A 25,461-nucleotide genomic window follows, 5' to 3' on the forward strand; every position below is an offset into this window, starting at 1 on the left:
ACCAGTGTTGATATACTGTTATAATTTGACAGTTTATGTTTTTTCTTATCCTGTTTTATCCTGTAGTCGTCGTCATCATCATCACAGCATCTTTATTTACAACAGTATAATTGTTGTACAATTCAATTAAATTCAAATTCAAAAATACTTTATTAATCCCAAAGGGAAATTAAATAATGTACAGAACAGGAGGATTTCTGCTCTGTAATCCAGAATCTAATCCAGGGATTCTGTATTGGCAGTGATGGATGCATTAAAATATGAATTAATGTTCATATTTCTAATTTTGTATTTCATTCATGGGGGTTTCATGTCATATGCGAGTTCATGACAGGATTAATGTATTTTGAGCCGCTGCACTCACAAACAGGAATATTTAACTTTGTCTTCTTTCACTGTCGGTGTTGAGTCTTGTGTGTTGAGACTCATTTTCCTGTGAAAAGTGAAACAGAACCATTTCTGACAGAACCAGTTCCTCCAACAAATCTGAATTTAATTGAAAGGGAAGTTTTGGAGAAGAAGCAATGAGCATCGCCATGGCAACACAATAATGAACATTAGAAAAGACAGGAATTTAAAACTGTTAATAAAGGAAGATATGGTGGTTTTCAAAAAAGATTTAGAATTTAATCAACTCCATTGACTCATGTCAAATAGAACATTTAGTCTGAATCATATATTGCAGAAATTTTATGTATCTGTGTGGAGAATTACTGGCAGTTTTTTGCTATTTCAAAGTCAGAGCTATGTTTTTATTCACAAATAGGTTTATGATGAAAAAAGGATTCTTTCCTACAATTTGATAGTTTGAGGGCCCATTTCCATCCTCTCCCAGCTATCATGGGTCAGGAGCAACTGAGGACTTAGAGCAGGAGTGTCAAACTCTAACGTCCAGACGAGTTTGATGCTTGTGACCTAAAGGCAAAGGATGACAATCGGTTCATAGTCATTGTTTGAGCTAAAGTAGAGAGATCAATTTATTTAGCTAAATTGTTATTTATGGTTAAATATTATTGTTAAGGGGCATGGGCAGGCCTCCATCCATTTACATAAAATGTAAATGAAAAATGTTTTTAACAGTAGTTTTTAGGTTTTTTAATCCTGCAAACAGATCTCTTATAAAACTCATATCTTATATGTACATTTTTAGCAGAAACTGAGCTTGATATCCTAAATTTCAACTGAGGTGACCTACTAGGATGAATGACATTACAGAGCGGAAGAGACAAAGTTGCATGAGTCAATGCCATGATAACTAACAATCCTGTAATGCAGTTTTTTCATATAAAACTAATGAGAACATGTAAAGGTAAGTGTGCACATAAAACTGGATGAAATGCCCGTTTTCATCAGAAAGCTCCTCCCATGTCTCAAATGCTTCTTCAGCGTCTCATTACAAATTTATGTGTGAATTAGCCAGACTGATCAGCCTGCAGCCAACTAGTTTCACAGAGCTCACCTGTTAACGGTCACTCCTTCTCTTTATTACAACTTGCACTTGTTACTGAACCCGGTTGGTTTTAGTGACTGGGATGAGTCCCAAGGATGTTGTTTTACATATAGTTTTGGGTTAAAAGCAAACTATAAACCATTTTCCACTTTTTCCTCTCCAGAATCAAACATCATAGCTATTTTACAACCGTCAAAGAACTTTAAGGTGACTCATTAACTGAATGTCCACAACATCTTTTAGATTTTCTTCATGCTAAATATTTTATTAGTAAGGCGTTTTTGCAAGGGTCAGTACAGCTTAATTCAGTAGCAGAAATAATCAAATAAGTAAAATCAACCATCTAGTCTATTTTTCCCTAATGCTGACACTGAGAACTAAAAAGGGAACCTTTGAGAGAGACGGACGGAGTTTGGCGTTTTGAACCCCAGACCAGGCCTGATGATGAAGAAGGTACTGCAGCAGGAGGAGGATGTTGATCGACGAAGGCAGGAATCTCTGTTGGTCTGATGAGCTTTCGTCTCTGCATGGATGGACTTGTGTGCTGGCAGGAAGCGTACTGACTTAGAGCGGCAGGTCTCGGGTCTTAGGGTGACTTCCTCATGTGTGGAGCGTTTCTCAGCTTCTTGTCTTGCTTCCCTGGAACTCCCTTCATCTTGTCACGATCTTTCTGGTCCGTTGAGATGTAGACGCGCTGACCTCAAGGAAGGTAGGCACCAGTTCTTTGCCTTTGTCTTGATCTTTACCTTTATCTTCATATTTGTCTTTGGGGTCTGAGCCCAGCTGATGAGAGAAGTGCGATTTGAAGCCACAGGTTGCGGGCCTGACGGGTTGTCCACATGCGCAGGACAGTCTTCGGCTCTGTGGCCCCGGCTCTTCTTCAGCTGTATGTTCTTTGTCCATTTTGATCTTGGCTTGAAGCTGCCTGGAGGGTCCAACCAAAGGTTCCTCTTTTGCACCCACCTTTTATAGGGTTTATCCACCTTTCTGGTGCATTTGCATTGGCTAGCACTGTTGCTGTGCTTGTTTCATTGGCTGTCTGCTTAGACAGATGATCTCATATCCATCACTGTCTTACAGACATTTCCTGATGTCTGTGCTAATGTCTCAGGGTTGGTCAACCTCCTATGTCCATTGCCTGCACAACGTTTTCTCTGAAAAGTTTAAGTTGTTCAACAATCTGCTTCCAAATAAGGCGTTGATCATATCTGCTCTCCTGTTAGTCCCCTTTTTCCCCTAAACTTTCTCCTACCATCCACCTCCAACATATCAGTGATGTTTAATTGCAGTTACACCTTTTTACACCATTTCAAGCTCAATGTCAAAATCACACTTATAACTTCTTTAGCTTCTCTGATTTAGCATTATTTATAATTTTATGATAACCATAACTTATCAATTACTCTTATTATAATCTTAATGTGAGTTATTACAGATGGCCTTCTGAAAAGAAACCAAGAATAATCTGTTATTGTAATTATTTGATACCAAAGTTAGTTAGTTTTTCTTGTAGCTGTTCCCACAAATGTAAGTGTAAGTATTCTTACAATAAACCAATATTAATATAAATATTTTACTTTGAGTCTTATTCAATTACTCAAAATGTTTAGATTTCATTCTTTAAAACGTTCATGCTTTAAAATAAGGAATAGTCTCAACTACTTTTATAAACCTGCAGGCTGGAAACCTACTTCCTCTTTTTCCAGGAAACCTGCTCTTCCTGTTTCATGACTCTCTCTGTCTGACTACGATTTCTTATGATTAGATAGAAAAAATGAGTAGAATTAAAGCAAAGTTGGCAGGAGACAAAAACAACACACACAACCAGATTTATTTTATTGAAGATTAAGTCTACTGTTGGGTCTATATGTCACTTGTGTGATTAATTGATTTAAAGGTAACTTTATTTATTGTTACTGTTTAACTAAACTAAAATCTCCAGCATGGGGAAGTGGGATGATCTCGGGTTTTCTTGACAATATGTTGACATGTCAGATTGGAGGCTAAGAAGAGCTACACTTAGAGACCAGTCTGAATCTGTTTCCTGTCTGCTCCTTTAGTTCTCACCTTTCTTCAATTCCTTTTCAGAATAATTAAAAGATTGAACATATTTTCTCAGTCATCTGAAGATCTTCCACCATTCATCCTTTAACACTTGTTTTCCTTTGACACAGAAATATTATATATTTACATTCAGTAATAACCTGCAGATGTAAAGCTTTCTGGAAAACATTTCTGTGCAGCATCTTCCACTGATCTGAGAAAAATCACTTGTTTATACACAACCAAGAAAGTGTTGTTTATTTTTTTAAAAAGGAAGGAATAATATGCAGTTCTGCTCCGAGCTAAATCAAATATTCCAATCTCAAACTGACTCCATGCCAGATTGGTCAAAGCCTGGGTTGATAATGACCATCACTGATACTGTTATTCTACTCAGTCAGTATCCTGATTGTTTTATTTCTCTCCCTGGTGGTAGTTACTACTTCTTCAGGCAGCTAATGTTCTGCAGATTCCTGCTAATCATCTATCACTTAATCCATGTGAGTTGAACCAGGGAGAAAATTAAATCATGTAGGATGGACCTTTGGACACACCTGACCTACTGGATACCTATTGGACTATTGTTGCTCAACGAAGGAGAATAACCTGGTAACAACCATTTCATTCAGGTTTTCTGGAACAGGCATGCATATAAAATTTGAAAGATATTATTCCTTATCGATTCCTGATAGATAAGGAATCTACATATTTCTGTCTGGTCTTGATAAACTGTCACAGTGAACTGCCACTGGTTACTCCTTTCAAAGTAAACTGAACACCAGACTAACTTAGTTAGTCAAATATTGTATATTTGTGTTTCTTTGTTGTCTAAGAGGTTTATTTTCTATTGAGGGCCAAGAAGGAACTAAATAAAATAAATAAATAGATCATTAATTAAATGTAGCATGAATAAAAAATGCTTTATAATTTTAATTTTATCCGTTAAACCTGCCCATCAAAGTGGAGGAGAGGGGCTAACATTGATCTGTTGAACTTCATTAGTTTAGTCTGATTCTTTTAGGAAGGATTTTCATAAGCTTCTCTGTGAGAAGCTTTACAGACAACAATAGGAGATTGTTATCAAAACTACATGGTGGATAAAGTCAAAGAACTGGCTGAATGCCAAACACTACAAATAACTGCAAATATATGTTTAAAAAGAAAAATAAATAATTGTACAGAAGACATGCAGATCTGGTTGTTTACTCTGAAAAAAGTTATGTTATAAAATGTTATTTTATAATATAAAATAACATTTTATGTTATTCAAACATAAAATGTTTGAATAAATTCTGTTATTTAGAGACAGAAACTCAGGTTTTTTGTTTATCCAACACGTCCCTCCATTACCTTGTATTTATTAAAGGAGTCAATAAATCATTATCAGATAAATCACCTGTCTGTAGATGTTTTAACTGAGGAATATTTTAATTAATTTATCATGTTATCATTTTCTGTTTTTGATGTCAATATTCTGTAACCTCTGTGTGCTGATCCCAGACTTAAAAATAGATTTTTAATCTCAATGAAATTTTCCTGGTGAAATACATTTTAAATAATAATAACATAGATTGAAACATTTTAATATAACAAAATATAAAAACATTTTATTGATTTCAAATATATACATTCAGTATTTGTATTACTCAAGCAAAACAAACAACCAAGAACAAATAAAATGAGCTCATATTATAATAAACATTTCTATAAAAGTTTCACGGGTAAAGGTGAGCCCTGCAACAGACTGGCGACCCATCCAGGGTGACGCCGCCTCTTGCCCAGAACGTAGCTGGAGAGGCACCAGCAACCCTCCCGACCCCATTAGGGACAAGAGTGAACAGAAAATGGATGGATGGATAAAGGCAAGGCAAGGCAAGGCAAGTTTATTTATATAGCACTTTAAAACAGTACCACTGACCAAAGTGCTGTACAATCACAAGATGTTAGGTAAATTGTATTATTAGTATTATCAAATATTTGTTGTATCATGTAGCCTTGTAGTTACATTTAGATAATGTTTCTGTGTGTTAAATAACTTTGATTCTATCCTGAGACTTCCCTGGGAAATAGGGGTGACAGCTACTCTCAGCAGATGTTGCCCTGCAGGACTTCCTACAAGACAGAGGTGTTAATTGCTCCCAGCAGAGTTTTACATGCCTGACAATAAACTCTGCTCTGTGCTTCTTTGTGATACAAAGCCGTTGCTTTGAAGCTAGGCAACGTGTCTTATTCAACGCCGTGCCTGGAGAAAGAAAGATTTAGAGTATAGATAACATGTGTCTAGAAGTGAATGTTATTTAGCGCTGCAACCATGTGATGAATGCTTTGACTCCACCCTTTTAGAGTTGCAGCGCCCCTTGTGGCAGGGTTCCTAAAGATCAATAAAAGAGAGGAACAGACAGATGTGTGGCAGAGTGGTTGGAGATTTGTGACCAAAAGCACATCTCTGTCTGCTCTCCTCGCGAGAAACAAAGAATCTAACTCTCTTGTCTTTCCTGTATTTGTTTAAATTGTCTCTAATAGGTATTTAGACCTGACACAAGATTAAACAAATAAAAATCAAAATTAAAACACATAAAAACCAACAATGCAGTGACGTAAAACACTCTATATAATACATAAACATACCCAGATAAATACAGAAAAGCAGCATCTCAAACTGAATCAAAGGCCAACCGAAAAAGGTAAGTCTTAAGAGCAGATTTAAAAATTGCTAAGGAGGGGGCCTGTTTTACCAACATAGGTAAAGAATTCCAAAGTTTGGGAGCTGCAACAGCAAACGCCCTGTCTCCTCTCTGCCTCCTGGAAGTCCTCGGCACCTCCAGGTTCATTTGGCTCGCTGATCTAAGAGCTCGAGGAGGACAGTGTATATGTAGCAGCTCAGAGAGATAGGAGGGAGCAAGGCCATTTAAAGATTTAAATACAAATAAAAGAATCTTAAAATGCACTCTGAAATGTACCGGCAGCCAGTGCAGAGAATATAAAATCGGGGTAACATGTTCTCTCTTCCGCGATCCAGTTAAGAGCCGAGCAGCAGCATTCTGGACCAGCTGAAGACGGGACAAAGAAGACTGGCTGACACCCACATATAAGGAGTTACAGTAATCCAGTCGTGTTGTGATAAAAGCATGGATTAATATTTCAAAATAATCCACTGGTACAATATTCCTAATCTTAGCAAGCCGCCTCAAATGGAAAAAGCTCGTTTTCACAACGGCACTGATTTGTTTATCCAACTTAAAATTTGCGTCCATTACAAAGCCCAAATTTGTAACAAATGGCTTTACGTAATGTGATAGCGGACCCAAATCCACAGGAGTGGACTTGCAGGTAGTACCAGGGTCAAAAATAATAAAGGTGGTTCATAAAATGTTTGCGCTTCTCATACATGTTTTTGACTTCACATTGCTGAAAAAAAATAAAAAATTTAAAAACCCTGTAAAAGTACCACCCCGCCAACTATAAATTAAACATTTAACATTGCTAAAAATAGCAACAAAAAAAAAAGCTTCAGAAAAATTAATATAAATTCAAGAACTTGATGTATTTAGGAACTTAAATGTTTATCAATAGGAGAAGCACTTGCCAACAATACTTGCTCCAGACATGATTTTTTTTACCTTTTTTTTTCCCCCTCCAGGAGACCAGGGGGTATTTTGTGGGCTCTAGTGTCCCTTATATGATAGTTGGCTGACAGGAAAGGGGAATGGAGAGGGGGAAGACATGCGGCAAATATCGTCGGGTCCGGGAATCGAACCTACGACGGCTGCGTCGAGGACTCAAGGCCTCCAAATGTGGGTCGCGCTAACCCCTATGCCACCGCAGCACGCCCCGTTTTATCTTTTTTATTCCTCAACATTTTCAAACTAGAAATCAGCTAACATAGCAGAACAGAATGAAGTCCTTCATGTTGTTATTGTGGAAAAAAATCCTTAATATTAAGCTTCAGTTACTATATAAAATTACAGTATAATAAATATTAATAAAATATATAATAAAAATTGTGTCCTTTTCAAAACCTCTTTTGAACAATATTTGAATAGAAAGGCCAAGTAATATGGAGATCACTGAAGATGCAAATTATATTTTGTATTTTCATGCAGAAATCCAGGAAAACTCTGATTTTGGTGTCCAAGGTCCTCATTTGTTAGGGTTTTTTTTTTTTTCTTTTTGCTGTTGAAACAATCAATAAGCAGAAATTTATATAATATTTCTATAAACTTATGTTTATTCATTGTATACATACAAAGCACTGAAAAAGAAACAAGTTATAACAATGGGATCTTACCGTTGTAACAATGGTTTATCTCATGAGGAACTGCCTTTGCTGTCGTCTGAACTGATACTAGTTAAAGATGAAGTCTGTAGGCTTGAGGTCAAAGTCTGTAGGCTTGAGGTCAAAATCTCTGATCTTGAGATCAAAGTCTCTGATCTTGAGGTCGAAGGCTTCATTTCATCAGAAACTAGAAAATAAAAACATTTTATGTGTTATGTCATTTTTTATTTGTCCTTTAAGTTTATTTTGATTTAACTGAAGCCTTTAGCTAGGTCTCTTACTGGCCCTTTCAGTCAATACCTTTAGTGAAACTAAATCTCTGGTTCTGAGTTTGGTGGTTTGTGATTGTTGATGGGTGTAAAAAAACACAGCATGGATCTTTGTCATGTTCTGCATAATTACAACACTGTCTCCTTTCATTTGTCCTTCTTTCCCTATTTTCATCGTCCAGCTCTAGTAATAAGATCAAAAGCTCTTTTAATTCAATGTTGATTCACAAACAAACATCTGAAGCCAATTTTTCTGATGTGATTCAGCTACAGAAACAATTCAGTCTTGCAATTCTATACAGTGTGACAAGTTAGTGAGATTAAATTTTATCCAGTCTCACATAAGTTTTACTGTGGGCCTCAGAAAACATTGCAAAATGAGACAAAGACGAGAAAAATCTGACGAAACATTGTAAATACTTACTGACAGCACGTTTACGTCCTGAAACAAACAAAAATGATTAATAAATTATTTGTTTATACTATAAATAGCTATATCTACAACAAATATAATTTTTTGAGCACTCAAATATTTTCACAAATTATAAAATTAAGTATTAAGTGATTAATTGCCCTTGATAAACTCTGAAAATCATAATTTAAACTTACTGTTACCTCAGTAGTTTTAGATTATCTGAGTATTTGAGAGAACATTTAGCAGCTTTACTGTAGTTTTTCATCTCTATATAAAGTTAAATAAAATTATTTATTAATGTTAAAAACAATTGAGTTATTATTTTTCCCTTATTTTACATATATTCAACAAATATCCTGCTAAAACTTCTTTCACTATCATCCATAAACTATCAGAAGGTTTGTTTATTTCTGAGATGCTGGTTGTGTTGCTTTGTTGCAGTTTCTTTACCCCCCCTGCAACTTCACCTTTAATAAATTTGTTCAGTCATACATGGACTATTGTTACGTTGCTATTATTTAAATATCACATATCACATATAGTATATATAGTAGCATTTTGTTCCTCCTGTAAATAAAGGAAGCTTTACTTGTCCTTTAAAATCCCTTTAACATCATTTTTAAACTTCAAAATGCTTCGCCAGATTTGTAGAGCAGATTTTAAAGCATTTTGTACACAAACTTCCTGACATCCTTCAATTTGTTCCTGTTGTTAATTAAATGATAGTCTTTGATAGGCCTGTCGCAATAGCAAATTTTGCTGAACGATTAATTGTCTCCAAAATTATTGCGATACACGATAATATTGTTTGAAGACCTTTTTACACTGATTTAATGGAAATGACATAATAATCTATGCGATTTCTTGCCAAAGATAGATACACTTTATTTCCAAAAGAACACTTAACACTGGAGCTGATAAACAAAATAAACAAAACAACCAAAAACAAAATAAAATGGATTCTCAGTCTCCATGAACAAAAAATGTACTTGAATAAAAACTAAACAACATAAAGCCAAAGTGGAAATAAATACTACATTCAACCAAAAGAGTGCAGATTATGAAGTCTGTATATTATGTTGCCCTTCAGTAATAATTAGATTTAAATAGAGAAGATGGGCACATCGACTACCTGATGCAATAGTTCACACTACATGATTTTTGCTCCCTTACAACAATCTTAAAATGTTGATCTTTCTAAGATTGTGTGGTGTGTTACGGTAGATCGTCGTTGCCGCTATCAGGGGTTTTCCGACTGGACGCTTTAACGCAGCCTGTTGAATGTGACAGGTAGCCAATCAGAAAGCGCGGATTCTCCTCCGTGCTTTCTGAGGGGAAATTATGGAGAGGAATCCCAAACAGCTGACACGGGGCAACCCGAAGTCCAGCGGACATTGGAGATGATATGTGGAAACAACATTAATGTTTATTCAACATGCAAAGAATATAGAAATGACAAGAGGAGGAGTTGGAGCGAAATTGCTACTGCAGTTGATAAACCCGGTAACTTTTCAGCTGTTCTTCGTTAACGTGACGTAAACAGGTTATAATGATTTTCATTCAGTCAGGACTTTAGGCTGACACTAGCCACATGCACTGCAGGTAGATTGTAGTAAAGCATTGATTAATGCCTGGTTTTAAAATTAGTTAACTGAACTTGTAGCCATTATTTTGTGCCCATTGTTGGACACCACACGGCAGGAACGAACCCGATCGAACCGTTATACCAAGGATTTCTGTCGGCTAATGTGTGGTCTGTCAGGTTTTGAAAATGGGCCGACAATCGGCGTGTCGTGTCCGCTGGGCTTTACACTAAGGAAATGAGGAAGGGGGGAGTCTATGGAGAGCACCGGAGTTGAGCCTTTTTTCATTCAGTGACATTAACAGAAAGAGAAAAGGGCCGGAAGAGACGATAATGCCATCGATAGTTTTAATTTATCATACTATTAATTGATTTATCGTTTATCGCGACAGGCCTAGTCTTTGACAGTCTATTTTCTGGCATTTAGGGAATCATTGACCCATTCAGAACTTTGCTAAACATTTTTTAACAAAATATTAGAATTTTATGTGACATTTTTCTTCAATCTGTCCTGTGAACATTATTTTTAGAGAAGGTTCACATTAATGTCTGTGACATCAACGCTGTGATGAGTTGAATGTGTTGATGTGAGCAGGAACTACTCGTGGTTTTAATTAAATGTTATTTGTGTTTATTATTGTCATTCCTGCAGACACAAAACCTCTGAGGAATCTGTAACTTAAACATCGTTAAGTCACTAAAGCAATTATTTTATTTTAACTGTTTGGTTTTTGCTTCTGCAACTGTGAATAGTTTCAGATTTTTCTTTTCTCATTACAATGAACCGTCGCTATATCGCGGTTCACCTTTCACGGTCTCGCAGCTTCACGGATTTGCATCGTGCATTGTGTTCTGCATTCTGATTGGCTAAACAGTCTCTCTGCTTCTTCTCTGTGTGTCAACAACGTTGCGGTTTAATATGTACACGTATGTAAAACAGCTTGCCAAAGTTAAGGTTGCAAATTCTCTTGCAATTTCAAGAATCTTTTTGCCCAGAAGAAAAAAGAGCGACAACAACTACCGACTAATATGTTCGTCTCTCGAAAAAACACACCTGCACTTTAGAAGAAAAACAGAGCGGAGTCAGGATGCAGCGGCTCAGTCAGAAGAGCAGTGAAATAAACGTGAGTCACTATTTGTCCTACTGTACTTTGTTTTTTTTTCATAATCATTTTTTATTTTCTCCCGTTCCAATCCAATGACTGAGGTCGCGGTGGGGCGGCGCTGATCTCCGCAATTCGGGCACGGGAATCCGCCTTCAGTTCATATTAAAATTATTATTTTACAGTAGCCTACAGTAGTTATTTGTAAAAGAAAACAAAAAAAAAAATAACAACAAAAAATGTTTATACAGTACTTTTATTTGTTAAACAAATGCTTGGGCCTGTAAGAAGGTTTTGTTCTTTGGTTTCAATGTATTATGGAGTATTTTATATATAATAATTGTAAAAAAAGAAAGGTTACTACTTCACGGATTTCGCCTATCATGGGTTCTTTTTGGAACGTAACCAACGCAAAAAACGAGGGTTCACCTGTATATCAGTTTTACATATTCACCAAAATGACTAAGAACTTTGAGTTAATTTAACAGTGTTATTTTATCAGCTCAACTCAAAACCTACAATTTAAGACAATAAAAAAGACAATTGATTTCTCACCAGTTTTCTTTTTGTAAAGAATGAATCCAGCCGCAGCAATGAATCCAAAGATTATCACTGACACAATAATAATGATGAGCATGAAGGTTGAATTTACTGTGAACAAAATAAGAAACAATGTAAACATATTAAACAAACATTTATGTGCTAAAATGAACAGCTTCAATGAGCCAGTGTAAATATTCAGACTATAAATCATTATATGCATTTATAACAGCAAATTGCTGCTAATTTCTTTAATACTCTTTTTATAGAATACCATCATATTCAATAACTACAATAAATATTACAATGAGTTTTGTTTGTCAAATTAAAAGTACCTCTTGAAAATAACATTTAAGCAAATATTAAACAAACTTTTAATTAAGTTCACATTTCTGTTAAAAATATTTTACTACTTTGATAAGATATTTTAATCTTAGATAACTAGTTTACATTAACTATAAGCAAAAAATTAACATAATTTGGAGAAATAAAGGTTTGAAAACAGAATTAAATGTGTAAATTACTTATAAAATGTTTCACCTCGTAAACCGAGTAACTGAAATAAATGAAACTTTCAATAAAATTCTCATTTATTAAATATGACTCAATATTCATTGTAATGTGAAGTTTCCATTGCAAATTGGTTAATTGTGATTCTGCAATGGAAAAACAATTAAATGTTTTTTACTACATAAAATGTACAGGTCTGCACTAATAAATTCAAGAACTAAAACATTTCTTCATCAAAGTGTATGATCTAAATTTTTAATTTTTAATTTTATTCTCACCTTCATTGGTCTTGATTTTGTTTTTCTCCAGTCTGGTGACAAGGTCTTCTCTGACACCAGAGAGCTGAAACACACATTCATACCTCGTCCAGTCTTCAGGTGGAACAGATGAAAGATCAAGATAAATGCTCATCTGGAAGGTCCCATCATTGTTGGGGAGAATCTCTCCTTTCTCCACATCATCATGAATCTCCTCTCCATCTTTCCTCCAGAACATTTCTGTTTTGTTGGGGTAGAAACCTGTAGCGAAGCAACTGACTGGAGAGGAGGAAAACCTCTGGAGAAAAGAAACTGAGGGACGAACTGCAGAATATATAAAGAAAACATTTTTAGTTTCTTTTGTCAAGAAAATCCGAGCTCATCCCACTTCCCCATGCTGGAGATTTTAGTTTAACAGTAATAATAAATAAAGTTATCTTTAAAATGAATCACTCAAGTGACATCAAGGCCCAACAGTAGACTTAAGTGTCAATAAAATAAATCTGGTTGTGTGTGTTGTTTTTGTCTCATGCAAACTTTGCTTTAATTCTACTTTTTTCTATCTAATCATAAGAAATCATAGTCAGACAGAGAGAGTCATGAAACAGGAAAAGCAGGTTTCCTGGAAAAAGAGGAAGTAAGTTCCAGCCTGCAGATTTATAAAAAATAGCTGAGACTATTCCTTATTTTAAATCATGAAAGTTTAAAGAATGAAATCTAAACATTTTGGTAATTTGATAAGATTCAAAGTAAAATACTTATATTAATATTGGTTTACTTGTAATAATATTTACACGAACATTTGTGGGAACAGTTACAAGAAAAACAAGTAACTGTAACTTTGGCATCAAATAATTAGAATCATGTATTATTCTTGGTTTCTTTTCAGAAAAACATCTGTAATAACTCACATTAGGATTATAATAAGTATAATTAATAAGTTATGGTTATAAAATCATAAATGAATGATAAATCAGAGAAGCTGAAGAAAATAAATGTGATATAAGTTATGGTTATAAAATTATAAATGAATGCTAAATCAGAGAAGCTAAAGAAAATAAATGTGATATAAATGTGATTTTGACATTGAACTTGAAATGGTGTAAAAAGGTGTAACTGCAATTAAACATCACTGATATGTTGGAGGTAGAGAGTAGGTGAAAGGTGAAAGGCAAGGAACTAACAGGAGAGCAGAGATGATCAACGCCTTATTTAGAGAGTAGGTGAAAGGTTGTGCAGGCAATGGACATAGGAGGTTGAGCAACCCTGAGACATTAGCACAGACATCAGGAAATGTCTGTAAGACAGTGATGGATATGAGATCATCTGTCTGAGCAGTCAGAAACCCTATAAAAGGTGAGTGCAAAAGAGGAACCGTTCGTTGGATCCTCCGGGCAGCTTCGAGCCAAGATCGAGATGGACAAAGAACTCTGCAGCTGAAGAAGAGCCGGGGCCACGGAGCCGAAGACTGTCCGGCCATGGGGACCAACCCGTCAGCCCCACAACCTGTGGCTTCGAATCGCACTTCTCTCATCGGCTGGGTTCAGACCCCAAAGACAAAGATGAAGACAAAGGCAAAGACAAAGAAGAAGAACTGGTGCCTTCCTTCCTGCCAGCACCAAGTCCTGTGTGACCTCACCATCCATGCGGAGAGGAGGCTCATCAGACCTACAGAGATTCCTGCCTTCGCTGATCAACATCTTCCTCCTGCTGCAACACCTTCTTCATCATCAGACCTGCGGAGATCCTGGCCTTCATCGATCGGCGTCTTCCTCCTGCTGCAACACCTTCTTCATCATCAGACCTGCGGAGATCCTGGCCTTCATCGATCGGCGTCTTCCTCCTGCTGCAGCACCTTCTTCGTCGTCGTGCCAGGTCTGGGGTTCGAGGCGCCAGGCTCCGTCCGTCTCTCTCAAAGGTTCCCTTTTTTTAGTTTTCAGTGTCAGCAGTAGGGAAAGACAGACTAGATGATTGATTTTACTTATTTGATTATTTCTGCTACTGAATTAAGCTGTACTGACCCTTGCAAAAATGCCTTACTAATAAAATATTTAGCATAAAGAAAATCTAAAAGATGTTGTGGACATTCAGTTAATGAGTCACCTTAAAGTTCTTTGATGGTTGTAAAATAGCTGTGATGTTTGATTCTGGAGAGGAAAAAGTTTAAAATGTTTTTAAGTTGCTGGTAGCCCAAATTTAAAACGTCATCCTTGGGACTCGCCCGAGTCACTAAAACCTACCTGGTTCAATAACAAATGCAAGTTGTAAAATAAGAGAACGAGCGACCGTTAACAGGTGTGCTCTGTGAAACTAGTTGGCTGTAGGCTGCTCAGTCTGGCTAATTCACAGAGGGAAGAAGGGTGAGACACCTGGATGTAGGCCGTTAAAAATCAGGTGAATCGTTTCTCGAAACCAGCTTAAACAGAGTTTACTTCAGTTCTGGACAGGGTAAATCCCGGCAGATTTAGGAAACTCAATTAACCCGTTAGATGGAGAGCTGGTAGCACATCTCCCCTCTCAGAAGAGGAAGTACGAGAGTGAGAGAGTAGAGACAGAAAGGAGGGGGGGGGTGTTGCGCAACAACAAGTGGCGCCCAACGTGGGGCACGACTAACGAAGTAGGAGGGCCCTATGCCAAGTCAGTGAAAACAGATGTGAGACTCTGAATAGCTCACTTGGGTTACTAACTCTTAGGGAAAAGAGTTAGTGGTGACTGATAAGGCCATCAGTCACAACCCTCGCAGTAACTGTATAGCGTACAGGTGAGGGAAAGCTTCTACTGAGGATAGAATGACCGGATCCAGACAGTGAAGCTAGTAGCCAACATAGTCTAGACCCATCCCTGCTCAAGAGCGCAAAGAGAGGCTTTGGGGGATAGACAACTCGAACCGACGGAGAGACGGAGTGATGGATGATCACTTCGAGGAGGAAAATCTGGGGAAGAAACCGGAGGAAGCCGGCCGTCCAGATCGTTTGGAAAAGGAGGAGACCTCAACAGAACTGCATCAACTTTCTGCACAGCTACCCAGGGCACCCAGGACAGCGGATGGAAGGTTTGTTCATCAAGAGCACAGTCCCATGGGGTTCAGTCTGCATGGATGTAGCAGAACCAATGGGGACAACAGGAAAGAGAGGTGAGAAGTACCTCTTGGTGCTGATGAACACAGTGACAACTGCTAGAAGAGCAGGTCTTCCCCTGCAGAGGAACTCCGTTCACGTCACAGAAAGCAGGGAGGCGAAGACACTTCTCCTTTTTGCTCAGAGAAGAAAAAGGGAAGTTGCAGCTCAAAGTGTCACTGAAAACAGGGCAGAGAGTTTGGATTAAAGCTCAAGATCGGCCTGCAGCTACGGGGATCAAGCTGAGATTCAACGCCCGAGTTTTTGTAAAGCAAGTACTGAACTTCAACACAGTACTACTGATGAAGAAAGGGGTCCATGAGGAAGCAGTGCTCAAGCCAGTTCTTAGCTACAGCGAACCAGAACATTACGAGACGATGGCCAGAGAATCAAGCACCATGCCATCCTACAGTAGACTGGCCACTATTACAGGAAGGTTGCCGTTCAAAGAACAACTTCAAGGCTTTGGACTGGGAGGGCCGTGAAGAAATTGGACTATGCTAAAGAAGAACTCCTGTCACAACCTGATGGATTAAAATGGCAAAGGATCATGATTACGGATAAAGTGTCATGATGCTTATGCTTTTTGCTTTGCTCTGCTGAACAGTCAGAATTTTTTTTTTTTTGAGGCCTTCTGTCTCAGCCCATCTTCCCTTCCCTAAAGAACCATCCCACATCCTGAAGAACTGACAGTTCATCCAGCGAAGGTTCCTGTAGAAGAATCAAAGCGATCCAAGTTTTCTTCGACATTCATCACCTCATGGGGGAAATCAAAACTCCAAGGAGGGGGTGTCAAGAGAAGTGGAGTTTTGATGACTACACTGAGCCCTCTGTGACAACTGAGGATGAAGAATCTGCATCTTCACATCCCAGACGAACATCTTCTCTTTCCAGGGGATGAGGACGGCGAACTGCAGGAGGGTGATGGACTCCCAGCATGTGAAAGGTCTGACCTCGTGGAGGGGGTGTCAAGAAAATCCGAGCTCATCCCACTTCCCCATGCTGGAGATTTTAGTTTAACAGTAATAATAAATAAAGTTATCTTTAAAATGAATCACTCAAGTGACATCAAGGCCCAACAGTAGACTTAAGTGTCAATAAAATAAATCTGGTTGTGTGTGTTGTTTTTGTCTCATGCAAACTTTGCTTTAATTCTACTTTTTTCTATCTAATCATAAGAAATCATAGTCAGACAGAGAGAGTCATGAAACAGGAAAAGCAGGTTTCCTGGAAAAAGAGGAAGTAAGTTCCAGCCTGCAGATTTATAAAAAATAGCTGAGACTATTCCTTATTTTAAATCATGAAAGTTTAAAGAATGAAATCTAAACATTTTGGTAATTTGATAAGATTCAAAGTAAAATACTTATATTAATATTGGTTTACTTGTAATAATATTTACACGAACATTTGTGGGAACAGTTACAAGAAAAACAAGTAACTGTAACTTTGGCATCAAATAATTAGAATCATGTATTATTCTTGGTTTCTTTTCAGAAAAACATCTGTAATAACTCACATTAGGATTATAATAAGTATAATTAATAAGTTATGGTTATAAAATCATAAATGAATGATAAATCAGAGAAGCTGAAGAAAATAAATGTGATATAAGTTATGGTTATAAAATTATAAATGAATGCTAAATCAGAGAAGCTAAAGAAAATAAATGTGATATAAATGTGATTTTGACATTGAACTTGAAATGGTGTAAAAAGGTGTAACTGCAATTAAACATCACTGATATGTTGGAGGTAGAGAGTAGGTGAAAGGTGAAAGGCAAGGAACTAACAGGAGAGCAGAGATGATCAACGCCTTATTTAGAGAGTAGGTGAAAGGTTGTGCAGGCAATGGACATAGGAGGTTGAGCAACCCTGAGACATTAGCACAGACATCAGGAAATGTCTGTAAGACAGTGATGGATATGAGATCATCTGTCTGAGCAGTCAGAAACCCTATAAAAGGTGAGTGCAAAAGAGGAACCGTTCGTTGGATCCTCCGGGCAGCTTCGAGCCAAGATCGAGATGGACAAAGAACTCTGCAGCTGAAGAAGAGCCGGGGCCACGGAGCCGAAGACTGTCCGGCCATGGGGACCAACCCGTCAGCCCCACAACCTGTGGCTTCGAATCGCACTTCTCTCATCGGCTGGGTTCAGACCCCAAAGACAAAGATGAAGACAAAGGCAAAGACAAAGAAGAAGAACTGGTGCCTTCCTTCCTGCCAGCACCAAGTCCTGTGTGACCTCACCATCCATGCGGAGAGGAGGCTCATCAGACCTACAGAGATTCCTGCCTTCGCTGATCAACATCTTCCTCCTGCTGCAACACCTTCTTCATCATCAGACCTGCGGAGATCCTGGCCTTCATCGATCGGCGTCTTCCTCCTGCTGCAACACCTTCTTCATCATCAGACCTGCGGAGATCCTGGCCTTCATCGATCGGCGTCTTCCTCCTGCTGCAGCACCTTCTTCGTCGTCGTGCCAGGTCTGGGGTTCGAGGCGCCAGGCTCCGTCCGTCTCTCTCAAAGGTTCCCTTTTTTTAGTTTTCAGTGTCAGCAGTAGGGAAAGACAGACTAGATGATTGATTTTACTTATTTGATTATTTCTGCTACTGAATTAAGCTGTACTGACCCTTGCAAAAATGCCTTACTAATAAAATATTTAGCATAAAGAAAATCTAAAAGATGTTGTGGACATTCAGTTAATGAGTCACCTTAAAGTTCTTTGATGGTTGTAAAATAGCTGTGATGTTTGATTCTGGAGAGGAAAAAGTTTAAAATGTTTTTAAGTTGCTGGTAGCCCAAATTTAAAACGTCATCCTTGGGACTCGCCCGAGTCACTAAAACCTACCTGGTTCAATAACAAATGCAAGTTGTAAAATAAGAGAACGAGCGACCGTTAACAGGTGTGCTCTGTGAAACTAGTTGGCTGTAGGCTGCTCAGTCTGGCTAATTCACAGAGGGAAGAAGGGTGAGACACCTGGATGTAGGCCGTTAAAAATCAGGTGAATCGTTTCTCGAAACCAGCTTAAACAGAGTTTACTTCAGTTCTGGACAGGGTAAATCCCGGCAGATTTAGGAAACTCAATTAACCCGTTAGATGGAGAGCTGGTAGCACATCTCCCCTCTCAGAAGAGGAAGTACGAGAGTGAGAGAGTAGAGACAGAAAGGAGGGGGGGGGTGTTGCGCAACAACACTTTATAAAGATAAACAAAATTCCTTTGTAACTTATTTTTATGAGTTTATGAGTACATTACAATGTACATTTCAATATACTGTGAAAGGTTGGTAAGTTGATTTCTGATGTGGAAGGAAACAAATGATGACTGATATGACAAAGCAGGAAAAACTTGTTGCAAAGGCCAATAACTGCATGGAAACTGTGATGGAGATATTTATACAAAACAAGGTAAATAACAAGGTAAAACACATAAATACTTTACATTTTTAATACCTGTTCTCATCAGTGAGCTCCTCCCATAATTCACATATTTCTTCAGCCACTCAACACATATATGAGTTAAGTAGATCTTCTCATGTTCTAAATCATATCTGTCATTATTCCACTTGTTTGCGGTGATGACAGCTTGTGTTCTTGGAGCGATCCATTCTTGTGTATTTGAGTCCAGTATGATTAAATCTTCTCCATCATAACCAAACTGATCATAAACTTTGACCTCTCCAGTCTCATTATCCCACTCACAGCCATACATCTGCTGATATATGTGTTCGCCTGAGACAAAGAGACATCAGTGAGTTTAAAACACAATTCATTAATTTGTCCCCAGTGTATTTCAGTGTAAGACTGTTCTATCAAAAATAAACTCCTAAATCTTTTGCACAAATTAAATAAATGCTTTGAACAAAATGCCAACTTTGCCTTTATGCTCCCCCTCAAAAATAGTTCATTTTGTTTATCATGTGTTTATAACTCCAAATGGGACAATAGCTACAAATAATTAAACAATTACTGCTTTATGTTCCAAAAGTTTAATGTCATGGAATTTAAGACAAGAATTTGAATAGAAATAATTTTTATAATAAATTTTTAAAATACAGAGGTTCACACAGAAAAATACTAATTTGACTGAAATGTACTGAATTAAAAACAGAGGTAAATATATTCAAATGCACATAATAACACAATCAATGTGGGAAACTAAAAATTATATGATATGTACAAAGTGAATCATGAACAAACCTCCAGTCTGGTTGAAACGTTGTTTAGCAGTTTCTAGGCTGATTTTGAAGGTTTGCTGTTTAACCAGACATGTCTCTGTTTCCTCCTTCCAGTAATCTGGATGTTCTGATCTCACTTCATCCATCCAATCCTGTTTAGGAATATTTTTATTTGTTTTGCTGTCACAGTAACTTATCTGAACATCATCCACCAACCCAACAGAGACGTATGATGGGAAGTTTTCTATTCCTGAAGATGCCGTGTAGAAATACTTCAGAGAGTGGGTCACTGTAAGAAAAAGACATTTCTGAATATTTTAACTTTACTCTGTTATTACTCATATCTAACATAAACCCACTTCATCAGGTTCTGTTCTGATAGATGAAAAAATATAAAACACATTTAGTTTTTTATATTTTGTTTACTTATCTGTCCATAACTTTAACATTTTTAAACAGGGTAATTTAGCAGCAACACAAGCTCACGTTGAAATAATGAATCTAACCTTTTGAAATGTTGAATATCTTTGCTAAATTGTGATAATTTTGTTATCAGTATACATTACATTTTCATCACACATTAATAATTAAGGTATCAATCATAATATTCTCATCAGAACCCCAGATTGTCAAAACTAACCATCACAATATTTAATGTTATTATTTTAAAACGTCTGTTATATCAACAGCAAAACCTTTCTCCATGTGAAATCAGAAATTATTTCACCCTTTAAAACCGTCTGTATTACAGCAAATCTGAAGAAGTCTCTAACTGACGACACTCTGTTTTCCCAAGACAGTCTAATGAAGAGGATGGTCTGGGTTGTCAGTTAGACTGTCTTGGAAAAACAAGAGTGTCTTCAGTCAGAGGCCTTTTCAAATTCACTGCAACACAGACTGCTTCAAGAGATCTTTCCTGCCAACAACCATCACCATCTACAGTAACTCTGTAGAATATTAATCAATGAGTTACAACAAAACTTTATGTCCCTTTGGGATCAACAAAGTATTTTTGAATTTGAATGTATCAACCAGCACAAAATACTTTAGCTCTGATTTAAACAGTTAAACAATTTCAATAAAAGATCCTTAAATAACCAAGATTAAGTTTATCAAATTTATGTTCTGACTCAGTTTTTCAAGTGTCTGTTTTTATTTCTATTTAATTAAAGCTAAACTAATGTCAAAATCCTTCCAGGATAACAGCCTAGCAACATGTTTAACAATATCTAATAAATATTTCTAGAAAAAAAACACATTGATGTGCCCTGATATAGAGTATGTTTGGATGATGAACATTTACTGTAACTACAGAGTCTGAGTGAAAAGTTTCAGACCTGCTTTCTGGAACAAACCAAAAATCTGTTCTAGTGTCTGAACTGCTGCTTCTGACATGAAACTCAAAGGTGACAGCATTTAATACAAACTGGTGCAGATTCATAATGACAAGTTTAAAGAGGATTTTACAAAACCAGATGTAAACAGGTTAGTACTAAAGTCCAACCATTCAGATCTTTTATGCACCTGACAGCTGGACACAGTGATTTAAAAAGTATTCCTCATCTCTTTAAGTTGTTCAGATTTTGATACATTAGAACTGCAGTGAGCAGTAATGTGCTACTTTGCTCTTGTTTAACTTAATTATTACATAATACAGCAATCCATAAAGTATTTCACTTTTAAAAAAGGAAATATTATTATATTACTTAGAATTATTCTCTGTCCTAAAGTTGTTGACAAAAATGACTATAGTTAGTTACACCAGAAAAAATAAACAGAAATCTGGACTAAAACCCAGATGGTTAGAGTTGCTTTTGAAAATAATCATGAAACATTAATCAATAATCTGATGTGTAATGATAACAAAATGTAATGTTGACTGTGTGTTCTATGGCTGTATTTTTGTGTTTTTATGATGTAAAGCAGTGGTCCCCAAACTTTTTATGACCGCGGACCGATCAAGACCTTTAGACAAGCCTTTGGGGGAGTGGGGGGTATTTTTATTATTTGTTTTCTTTTGAGTTTTTTGCCCCTATTTTACCTTTACGACAATCTTACAACGTCCTGCAGTGTGCGGTGTGTTACGTGGTGGTGTGTTGAGGTATTAGTAGAAGAAACACTAAACTCTAACTGAAGTAGCATTAAAATCTGAAAAAAATTGGGGCTTACAATGTGAATTGAAAATCCTCAATAAGTCTTAAACTTTATCCAAACTATTTATTAGACTGTGGAATAAGAGTAATAAACTCACTAACGGCCATTTTACATGTCGCCAACCCAACATTGTTATGACTTAACATGCTGCCATTTTGGATAAAGCCCAAGTCGATCATCTAGTAAATGTCAAAAAATAATAACATAGGGTTTAAAAAAAGTAAGAAAAAAACTTAACAGCCGGTCCATTTTGTTTCATTTTAGACGATTATATTTTAAATAAGTGAGTAAAATGTTTAACATTCAGCATCCAGTACCAGGACCTATTATCAAACAAACACACAGTTCTTAAATAACACTGATCTTTAAATATTTAAAATGTTTAACTCACCTGCGGTAGAACCTTGAATTCCCACTAGAATCAGAAAGATTAAGGGCGTCATTTCGCCGATGTCGTTTTACATCGGCGAAATGACGACGAACATGTTTAGCTCCAATTTCAAGCAGATTATTTCCTCTTCCGTGTGAAGAGACTGAAAAGTTAAACAAGGAAGAAGAAACAGGTAGGGTGTGTGTCTGAAGATCAGCCAGCTGAGCCAATCAGAACGTCCTGGGTGCAAGCGTCACTTAAATCTGGGTTAAACAGCGTCATAAAGGTTCTTCTTCTTCTTCTTTTTGATTTTAATGGCGGTTGGCAAGCAACTTAATGGTGTGCATTACCGCCACCTACTGATATGGAGTGTGGATCGGAACGCAACTTAAAAAAACAAAAAACAAAAAAAAACACTAAATCCTTTCTATCAGTTTAGTTTTCTTAAGAAATTTTATGAAATAACATAAATATTCAGAGGAAGAGGAATATCCCAAAATATCTGATATTTTTAACTGTAACTTATTCTTTAGAAGCCTATATTCTAATTTCCTTCTCTCCTCGGAGTACTTTGGACATAACAATAAAACATGTTCTACTGTCTCTTCTTGAAGACAAAGATCACAATTACCTGATGGATGTTTCCCCATTTTAAATAGTGTACTGTTTAAACCTGTATGACCAAAACGTAATCTGGATATAATGTTTTCTTCTTTTCTACTTCTTTCTGTTGCCCTCATTGCACCAACTGTCCTTTGAATACAATAAAGCCATCTACCAGTTCTTTCTTCTTCCCACTGCTTCTGCCATCTTCCCTTAACCTTTTGTTTTATAATAGATTTTATTTCCTCTTTACTAAAAGGAATCAGTATCTCAATGGAACTGTTTTTTGAAGCTTGTTTTGCATATTTGTCTGCCAACTCATTTCCTTTTATTCCTATATGCGATGGAACCCATGTAAAAATGACAATTAATCCCATGGCCTGAATTCTATAAAGTATTAACTGAATCTCAAATAAAAGGTCTGGCCTACTGTCATAAAGGTTTGTTCACGAAAGTGAAAGTTAACTGTTATCTGTTGTTAGGAAAACTTCAATGGAAGATGGAATCTGATATTTTTTCTATTCGGTTCAGTTTGGAAGGGAAATTAAAATATCAGACACAATGCACTAAATGTAGTGTTCAATGTAAAAACAAGTTTGAACGATGTTTTTTTTTGTTTTGTTAAAATAAGAAAGACTGAATATAAGATGTAGATTAAAATTTATTTCACAAATTCCTTTTTCCCTGTTTCCTTTATTTTATTTTATTTTTAATTTCTCTTAATTTCTTGTTTATATATTTATAGTGTCATTTATTTGGGGAAAAAATGCCCCAAAATTTAATAATAACTTTAGGTTGTTTTAAAAATAAATTTGCTTGTTACATGTCTAAAAATATTACACAATAATGAAAATTGTCACAAAATATTTTGGTTAGTCAGTGTCTGGTCACAGACTAACCAAACTAAACTCAAACCATTGGAAAGTCTTTATTCAGTTTAAATTCAGAAATACTTTATTGATCCCAAAGGAAAATTAAATGCAGCTTTAACTCATTAATTCAGATTACATTCCCTAAACTTTTGCTGACTCCTCGTCAGGGCATGAAGTTCATCCATCCTGTTCGCTGTAATCCAGGTTCAACACCTGGTTACCAAATTACATTGTTGCTGCTCTCCTGAGCTGCATACAAAAGGTGATGAAGTTGTGTCACTTCCTGTTTCCTCACTTCCTGTGTCAGACTGAGAAGCCTGTTTGAAAGGGTTTCAAACCTTTTTACAATCAGCAGTGAGTTCCTCGTGTTCAGTAATCAGTAAAGCCTCTTATTGATCGAACCGATCTTATAAAATCATCTCCCAAACTCTCTTCTTGTTGCAAGTTAAAGCTAAATATGTTAGCTCTGCTCTAACCAACCACAGCAGCTGCCCACCAGAACACAAACTTTGGACCCATTTACACTTTGAAAAACAAGGTTTGTACTATTTAATGATTTTGTCTTATGTAATAGGATGAAAACAAGTAATTGCAATAATATATTTATTGTTTTCTATGGAAACAAGATGAAAGCTAAAGGTAACCAATCATTTGTTTTGGTAATTTTAAGTTAAAGTGTTGTTCAACCAAATGACTGTTTTTTACCTGCATCTCAGATTTATTATTTTTATTTTTTGGACTGACTTCATTTCCCTGTAGGGTCTCTGCTTATTTGTTTTGCTCCTGATTTGATTACAATTAATTTCCCCATTTAAACGTCGTCTTTGGGGTCAATAGGATCATTTTCTTGTGATGAGAACCTCCTGAACCTCGACTATGAAATTAAACTATTCAGTTTGATTAAGAAACCCAGTAATCTGGTTACACAGGTAATAATCTCATGTTACCCGTTATGATAAATGAAAGAGATGGTTTGAACTTTCTCCTTCTGTCTCTCCTCTTTGCTCCTGCACACAGGGAAAAAGTTCAGCTTCAGATAAATGTTGTTTCCAGCAACATCTGAACTTAATTGAAGAGGATAATTTTGAAGAACAACAATGAGTGTAACCATGGTTACACATCAACTGCACTGGGATATTGAGTTCCAGTACATTAATATTATTATATTAATGTTTATAATGGGGGGTAAATTGAGTTCATCTCGTTTCATGGTGTAAAAACCGACTTGATGTTTGGACCTGAACCATCTCTCTCAAACACTGACTTTTCTACAATACTCTAACTTTGCCTGATAGATATAAATACGATACTAAAATAATTTTTGTATGAAGTTATGAAAATCTGATAATTTATAAATACATTACATTATACTGCCCACCTCTGTTTCTCATTAGTTTGTACTCAGTGGTGTTGGATGTTGATGTAAAACTTTATCATTTTTCCACTGTAATAATCAAAGGTTTTCCAAAAAAGATTTTACTGGTTCACAATATTGCAGAGAATCTTTCTTCACTGCTGCCTGCTGGAACATCAAGGCCTACAAAAGTTCACCTTGGAGATCCAAAATGGCGAATGAGTCCTTCACTGCTGACTGCTCATCCCCTTCTAGTGAAGGAATTTGTCTTTAATATTTTATTAATTGTAATTTCTTTTCCAAGGCGCAGATGAAGCAGCAGCTCACAGGATCTGTTACGGCCCAACGCCTTGTTTCTGTGTGTGCATCCACAG

General features: G+C 36.6%; 1 protein-coding gene across 1 annotated transcript; it reads right to left on the reverse strand.

Annotated features, from left to right (window-relative positions):
- Nucleotides 1-7,781: 7,781 nt before the first annotated feature.
- On the reverse strand, nucleotides 7,782-22,441 carry LOC102228868 (major histocompatibility complex class I-related gene protein-like). Its single transcript, XM_023344388.1, has 7 exons — nucleotides 22,280-22,441; nucleotides 19,757-20,023; nucleotides 19,010-19,288; nucleotides 12,467-12,769; nucleotides 11,694-11,789; nucleotides 8,463-8,480; nucleotides 7,782-7,956 (listed from the first exon to the last, which is right to left on the reverse strand). Exons 1-7 carry the CDS (start codon nucleotides 22,329-22,331, stop codon nucleotides 7,802-7,804), a joined length of 1,170 nt encoding a protein of 389 aa, XP_023200156.1. The 5' UTR covers nucleotides 22,332-22,441; the 3' UTR covers nucleotides 7,782-7,801.
- Between the last annotated feature and the right edge of the window lie 3,020 nt (nucleotides 22,442-25,461).

This window comes from Xiphophorus maculatus, chromosome 13 (genome assembly GCF_002775205.1).
Source record: "Xiphophorus maculatus strain JP 163 A chromosome 13, X_maculatus-5.0-male, whole genome shotgun sequence".
Taxonomy (NCBI): Eukaryota; Metazoa; Chordata; class Actinopteri; order Cyprinodontiformes; family Poeciliidae; genus Xiphophorus; species Xiphophorus maculatus.

Coding starts and splice junctions, on each gene's coding strand:
- LOC102228868 (XM_023344388.1), bottom strand. CDS start 22,331: ATGACGCCCTTAATCTTTCTGATTCTAGTGGGAATTCAAGGTTCTACC. Junction 12,770..19,009: donor GAGCTCACTGATGAGAACAG/GTATTAAAAATG, acceptor TATATTCTGCAG/TTCGTCCCTCAGTTTCTTTT. Junction 11,790..12,466: donor CAAAATCAAGACCAATGAAG/GTGAGAATAAAA, acceptor TTTTGTTCACAG/TAAATTCAACCTTCATGCTC.